Here is an 8,095-nt window from a genome sequence, read left to right as displayed (position 1 = left end):
GAAATTTCATTTGAGATATGCAGAAAAGTATAAAAATTTGAATATATTTCAATTTCAACAAAATTATTAATGATTTTATTAATTTTTGATCAATCATACAACTAGTAGTACTGTCATGTGTTCTATTATAAGAAACTTTTTGCATTGTATTCAATATAATAATTTGTATCTTAAATTAGTCATCTTAATTTGTATTTTCTATAAAAAATGTAAAGCTTCAAATATATTGGTAATGTTTATATTTATAAAGCCTTTACATTGTCATATGACTGTGTTGTATGCTTCACATTGATGACATTATTAATAAGCAAGAGGTTAAAAATGTTGAATTTATTACATTTTACTTTATACATTAAAATTACTTTATGCTTATTAAAGTTTGAATAACTACTAAACAAAAAATTGGAGGTCAACTGTACTAGCACTTGTAGTACACATTGTTGTAGCTGTATGGTGATATGCATAATTTGATGCTTTGTTATATATATATTTTAAATACAGAGTTAATAAGTTATTACAGTACTTTCATTGCTTTTAACAAATGATTATAATGTGCAGTNTTGTTGTAGCTGTATGGTGATATGCATAATTTGATGCTTTGTTATATATATATTTTAAATACAGAGTTAATAAGTTATTACAGTACTTTCATTTTAACAAATGATTATAATGTGCAGTGAACATCCAAAAGTTTAGTATCTTTCTTCTATATATTTATTTCAGGCTGGCAACTTAATAGTTTTAGACAAGACATTAATAGAATTAATAAGGGTAACTTCATTAAAACTGCACTGAACTCAGCTAGCAATTTTTCAATGTAATGTATAATTTGACTTTAATTGTGAAAAAATATCAGATTACTTCTTTCTTTGCAAAAATGGCAAAACATCTGTGTTTACAAGGAACTTAATGTACCAATATCATAGGTTACTTCTTTTCATAATTTCAAAATAGTAATTGATATAAATGATATATCTACTAGAAATATTGCTTTTAAAGTATTGTAATATGCATTCAATTTTTCTTTAATAAAATACTGTACTTTCATTTTACTAAACACATTAGTAAATTTGCATATCAAGAATGAGTGTGTTAATTTAATTTTAGTGCAAAAATATTAAGTATTTAAAATCTATTACCATGTAAAAAACCACTCAATATATCCATTTTTTTCAGAGAAAAACAAAACTTTATATTTTCCTCTTCACTTATCAATTTCTTTTACAAATTTCATGAAATGCACTCTGTATTTCCTATATCTTCATTTCTGAGTCATTTCTTGCATATAAATCTTAATTTTTAAAAACAAAACAAAAAAAAATTTCAAGAAAAAAATGCTACCATTGAAAATTCCAATTATAAAAATTTATAATTTTGATTAGCTTAATTCTTTAAATTAAGTTTTTCTTTTCTTTCCATATTGTCTTTTTACTGTAACTTCAACTCTACATATTGGACATGTTCGATGAGACTGAAATAAATAACATTTATTAATTAATCATACAACAAAATTATACAGTAACATAAAACTGATTAATTTCACTTACTTTTAACCACCTATCGATACAATTGGCATGAAATTCATGAGAACATGGTAGTAAACGCAAAAGATCATTATTTTGATATTCACATAGACAAATAGTACAGTCCCTACATTCCTGAGATGTTTCACTAGTAGATGCTGTAGATTTAGAAGATTGTGCTGAAAAATATTTTCTAGTAGGAAGACTGCTAACTTGTTGTTTTTTTAATCCTTGGCATTCATCACCGATATTTTCTGTCAACTGTAACAGAGTCTGACAACAAAAATTATTCAAAATAAGAAAAACACAATATTTCTTTAATTTTTTAGTAAAGGTTATACAAATNAAGATTCTTCTATAGGTAGATTTCTACTCTTATAAATAGTATTAATGTAACATATAGTATTATTAAGTTATGCTAATTAATCTACATAATAAATAAAATAAATATAGTAGAACCCCAATTATCAGAGTTCTAATCAATCAAGGTGACCTTTTAAGTGAATAAACTACTTTTCTTAACTCTAAGAGTTTTTAAAGGAAGTTTAAAAATGATAACAGAAACAATATTGTAATACACGTTACCTTTTATCATTTTAACTTCAATATGAGATAAACCATTCATATTAAAATGTAACTACAATAGTAAACATTTTCATTCTTAAAACTATTGTATGTTTTAGCTATATAATAAATGTGAAAAATATTGTTTTATGATTAGTCACCAAGATATAACGAATAAATAAAGGCTTACAAGTGATACAAATAAATCTTATTAACTTAATTATAATTTTTATCCAAAATGACCATAGTCCCCTGTTTTTTCAGTTATCTGAAGTAGGATCAATCCAATTATCTCAGATAATATAGTTTTACTGTATTTACTTTTGAGAAAAATTCATTCAATGAAGAATCAACTTACATTTTAAAATTTCCATCTAAACAAGCCATAATTTTTATATTGATGTATCTTATGAATATTAACTACAGCAAGCGTTTTTTTAAAGCCATCATCGCTTTATTAAATAAAAAATAACACTATCAAAATTCTAATATGAACAAATACAGCAGAGTATTGAAAACCTGGACTAATTGCAACAAGACCCTCCAGATTTTTAACTATGTATAAATTAGCATTTTAAGTAATATAAATTAAATTCAGATGCTCTAAGTTTAGGCCAATATTTCACAAGGAATGTAAGAATACTTTCAAAGATTCAAGATGTAATTTACAAAATTACTATATTTAAACAAAATATACACTAATTATAATTCAAAATTAAAAATTTACAAATTGAATGTTAAAACATCAACAATGAAATTGCCATTGAAATGGGGTTAATATACATTTTCAATAGCTAAATATGAATTTTTTTGACATCCGAATTTAGAAACGTCATTGTAATAATTATTTTAATATGGGAAGTTTAAAGTACTGTTCTCCACAATGGTTCTCTATCCAGACGCCAAACATCAAGATCAAAGTACTGTTTGTGGATGTGAAAAAAGAATACAGGCCTGGGATTTTCCCTCCAAAAAAGTGAGAAAAGCCAGTTGAAATACAGAAACAGTGAGTGTATTAGTGACAAAACACAGTGAAAACATGGAACTCAAAAAAATAGTAGTAAAAGTCTCTTTTTATTCTGTTATGGTTAAATACATTTTAAAAATTTCTGTATATACTGTAAGTAGCCACACATTATATCGCGTATTCGGATATATCGCGTTTTTTTTTATAATTTGAATTGAATTTCTATTTGCAACAAAATATAGTATTCATATTTCTACCATTGTCCTTGAAACTACCACTGAAGGTGAAACAATAAATTCATCAAGATCTAAATATGCAAAACAGGTAGACATATCAATTGTCATTTTTTTCCTTTTGATATTAAAAATTGTTTATTTATTAGTTTTAAGTACCATCTCCTCATTTACAAGTTTCTGTGAATTCGAAATTTCACACTTTTACTTGGACAGAAGGTATTGCGTCAATTCACATTAAGGTGTGAAATTTCAAATTCACCGCATAATGCATAAGGAAAAGATTTCTTTAATTCTGAACGGAGTTTCTATACCAGTGTTTCTCAACCTCTAACGAATCGTCGCCCCCCTTTACTACGTAATAATACATTACGTAGTATTGCCCCCCTTCACTTCAAAATTCCGATGCCGAGGGCCAAGGCTAACGCCAAATTCGTACTGCATTGAATAGACTAGTGACTTATACAAGTCACTAGTCTATTCAATGCATGTTATTCGTTTAATTATTGTACGATATAAGGAATAAAATAACTAATTATTCTTACTATTAGGGGCAGTCAAATGAAAACGAGACAGATGGGGAAAAAGTACATAAACTGTTTATTATTTCAAAAGTAATTGCCATAACTGTTAATATTGTACATTTATCCCATTGTGAAACAAGACGGTCAATGCCTTCATAGAAAAATGTTTGCGGTTGCCTATGGAACCATGATTGTACCTAGGCGTGCACCTTTTCGTCCAAAGCAAATTAACGGCCACGAATGTTTCTTCGGGGCTCCAAAAATATGGAAATCGCATGGGGAGAAATCAAAACTGTATGGAGGATGTGCAGAAGTTTCGCTGGGAACTGCAGAAGTTCCCAGCGAAACTTCTGCAGCGTAGTCAAAACAACCTCGGTAAAATGCGGGTGGGCATTATCCTGAAACAGAATGATACTGTCTGTCAACATTCCAGGGTGTTTGGATTTGATGGCACGCTTCAATTTTTGCAAAGTTTCTATGTACCGCTGTGCGTTAATTGTGGCGCCGTGTTCCAGAAAGTCAACAAGCAGAGGACCTCCACAGTGATGTTGGACGCACACACGACTCGCCAAACCTAACTTCGAGCACATCTAAGAGACAAATGGCACAGCAGTGAACATTCACTTTGTTCCTTCCTGATTCCCAATAGAGGGCACTTCTATATACACACCTACCTGCATTACCAACTTCCGTGCCACACTTGTTATATAGTCTGTCTCGTTTTCATTTGACTGCCCCTAATATAATGTTTTACTATATCGTCCAGAAAATTGTTTTTTGGCCCCCAAAATATAAATTGTTACTAATCGCCCCCCTCAACATGGAAAAACGCCCACATGGGGACGATATCGCCCCCGTTGAGAAACACTGTTCTATACAGTAGTACAGTAACTTTATTTTGCTTTTTAGAGAATTTTTATTCTGTAATTTTATAAGTTTTGATGGTTCTATTATGTGTTTCATATTTATTTTTTAAAAGCATTTTAAAGCAATTACAGCATTTATAATTTTTACTGAAAAACATAAATTATACGAATTTTTAATAAGAGATTTATTGAGAAAATAAATCGCTTATTAAATACTGTATAATAAAATCATAATTGATATTTTGTTTTTATATTGACAGTATTTGTCTTTAAATGTCTTTGTTAAAGAAACAATGCTAAATGGGCGTCGGTGGTATCGATGTTTACGTAAACATCAATTAATACGATATAACCAAGAATAAAGTTCAGTATTGAAAAACTAAGTTTATTTTATATCAAAAACACTTGCTGATGAAAGAATAGAGGATAGAGATTGCATAGCATGTATAATCTGTTTAGTATAAGACCAGAATTTTTAGTACTCGGTTATATCACGCTTTTTCTTTGTCTGTGGACAAGCGCATTATAACAAGAAGCTACTGTATTTCCAGTAAACCATAAATACTTAAGTCTTTGTCATCCGTAAATAATCAGTAATGAAAAATAATGTTCTTTCATTCTGATTATTCTGGATGTTTTCAGTTTCCTTCTTTTTTGGTTCCTCTTGCTTTTGATTGAACATTTTTAAACTAACAAGCATTACATGTACTGCTGGTACTTCATTCATGTTCTTGCTGTTAATGGCCTCCAGTTTTTTGTTTGCTGCTTTTAACATAACTTGGCTTGTAGCACGCATTTCATTTTCTTCTACTTTTTTTCTGGTTTCAGCACTCTTTCCGACAATGACGCTTTATCAGGAGGAAGTGCGCGGCATGAAATTGAAAATCAGCATTGCCATGAGAGCGGGTCAATGCTGATTTCACTAATTTGGCTACACTGTGATATCTATCATGATCAGAAACTATTTATTTTTTAATGCTTTGAGACATATATATTGATTTCAAAATAAATTAATAAATCCGAAATAAACAGATTTCAAGTAGTATAAATAAAATAGTTGTTTTATTAATGATTTCATAAATAACAAGGAACGTTTTCCTGCAGATGAATAAAAAGCAACATCGTTACAACGTTGTTAACCTTTTGGGAAGCGTGTGAAAAATTTTTCCACCAGCAATCATGTGTTTTACTTTTTACAACACTTAAAATTTACCAAATAAATTAAAAGATTTGATGTGTAAATATGAATTTACATTTTCATTTACTTTTTTAGTCTCAATTAATGCATACTTATAATCGACACAAGAGAAGAAATTAAAAAATGGATATTTCACAAATAAAGTAATCACACATTTTATGAAAATAATACTTACTACATGGAATAATTATACTTGTAGTCAATTTACACATACATTTAGGAATACAGTGGGTGATCGGTTATCGAACATTTTTGCTAAAAATTTTTATGTTTGGACAATGAACAAACACAAGAAACAATGCGACGTAAAATAATGAATACCAATTGGTCTTCCCTTGTATTCAGGCAACAATTCGAAACTTTTTGGAGACGTCAACGTCTCCAAAAAGTTTCGAATTGTTGCCTGAATACAAGGGAACCCAGTTTAAATTGATTGGGTAGTATTTATTCCTCCGAACTTTGAAACTCTCCCTTGTAATTTCAGCCTTTTATTTTTCTGACAGAAACAATTTTTTTATAGTATTCGCAAGACTGTCAGATGGGCACTCGTTAAGTTTTTGTGTCAGTTTTGATTTTCGAAAGGTGAGAGTATAACAACAAAGGTAGAGTGTGGGCAGATGATATCTGATGTTGCTGGGTAGTATAGCTTGAACAGGTGTAAAGTAAACCGCAGTCAATCTTATCTAAGAAAGATATTGTATTATCAAGGAGACTCAATCAGCTTAAGGAGTAACAAAAATCACATCTTATAAATAAAGAACATTGAAGAGCTCATAATGGAACCCGAAACTGATCTGATGACAGACGAACGCCAAGAACTCCTGAATGAAAAATACCAAGGAACTCAGATATGTTTTCTTCTGAAAAAGAGAATTAATGTTGATATCTGCTATTAAACATTTTTTTCAAGAAGTGGGATGATGCCAGAATGACAGTCTTAGAATGGCATTCAAACCAGGTTGAGGTTAAAAGTCTTAGGGCTATTTCACACTATAACCGACTGGACCAACTCCAAGTCGTGTTGCCATGGCAACAGCAGTCTGCTGACCGACTAGTCGTTCCAGTCGGACAGATTTGAAAAGTTAAATATTTGTAGTCGAATCGGAGCAGTCGGTGAGCTACAGCCAATGAGAGCTTCGAAGCTATAACCAATCACAGTTTAGATTTATCCAATCTACGCCGAAGTTAGAAAATGGCGGAAAGTATAGATTAAAGTAAGCTTTAATAAACGAAGTCAGAACATATCCGTGGCTTTATGATATTCAGCGAGCCGATTATAAAGACAACATAAAAAAAATAATTCTTGGACGGAGATTTCCAAGAAACTAAACGTTGTAGGTACGTGATTGACTAATCTAATAATAACGCAATATATCTAAGTGCATGATCACTTTCCATGACAGCCATGTTTTCTGTTTTATTTAAAAAACTTACCATGATTGGCTAGTGTATTGATCTATAACACGCGTTCTGATTGGTCCTTATGAGTCGGCCACCGACATATAATCGTACTTAGTGTGAATGCTTTTACTACTAGTCGGTCCGATTATAAAATTGGTCGGGTCGGTCCAGTCGGTCATAGTGTGAAACAGCCCTTAGGGATCTCTACAATTACAATGTTATTACAGGTATACCTCGCCTTACGTCGGTAATTGGTTTCAGGAAAACGACGTAAGTCGAATTTACTTGTCTCCGAATCTACTTGTCACTAGGCTAAACCATAAATTACCATTCCCGGTTCTGTATTTTATTTATTAATGCATTTTTAATAATATATGGTTAATAAAAATCTATTTTAAGCTTACAAACAAATAAATTTTAGTTTTTAATATAGTACAGAAAAAAGTAATCTAAATTTACGAATGCATGTACTGTAAATACAGAACATACTTGTATATATTTTAATATGATTTTATGTGCTTTAAACGTTTTTCTAGGGATATTACGACTTCAATATTTGTGGCGGACAGACGTAAAGTCGAATAAAATGACTTAAATTTGATTTTTATTTTTCCATATACTTTTTTGACAAACGACGTATAATCGGGAACGACGTAACTCGAAACGACGTAAGTCGAGGTATGCCTGTAATTACTTCTGAAAAATCTTAAAGTGAGAAAAGCAATGGACATTAGACAGATTCTTTAACCCTCACAAACGGAAAAAACAGGACTAATAAAAATGCAAGACCGTGTATATACAGTAGAACCCCCTATAACG

The 8,095-nt window shown here is 30.4% G+C and overlaps 1 protein-coding gene across 4 annotated transcripts in view; it reads right to left on the bottom strand.

Moving 5' to 3' along the window:
• Positions 1-711: 711 nt before the first annotated feature.
• LOC111622472 (E3 ubiquitin-protein ligase Praja-2-like) overlaps positions 712-8,095 on the bottom strand; it is a 49,608-nt gene continuing 42,224 nt past the window's right edge. For all 4 annotated transcript variants that reach the window (XM_023364858.1, XM_023364860.1, XM_023364857.1 and 1 more), the window contains 2 exons: positions 1,548-1,796; positions 712-1,471 (listed from right to left, as the gene is read on the bottom strand). In XM_023364858.1, coding sequence (XP_023220626.1) covers positions 1,397-1,471; positions 1,548-1,796 — 324 coding nt within the window. In that variant the 3' untranslated portion in view covers positions 712-1,396. The remainder of the gene's footprint in view (positions 1,472-1,547; positions 1,797-8,095) is intronic.

This window comes from Centruroides sculpturatus, unplaced genomic scaffold (assembly GCF_000671375.1).
Source record: "Centruroides sculpturatus isolate CEXI.00-Female unplaced genomic scaffold, Cexi_2.0 scaffold150, whole genome shotgun sequence".
In the NCBI taxonomy this organism is placed as follows: Eukaryota; Metazoa; Arthropoda; class Arachnida; order Scorpiones; family Buthidae; genus Centruroides; species Centruroides sculpturatus.
The sequence above is the reverse complement of the archived record's forward strand: the minus strand, read 5'-3'. Positions and strand labels throughout refer to the sequence as shown.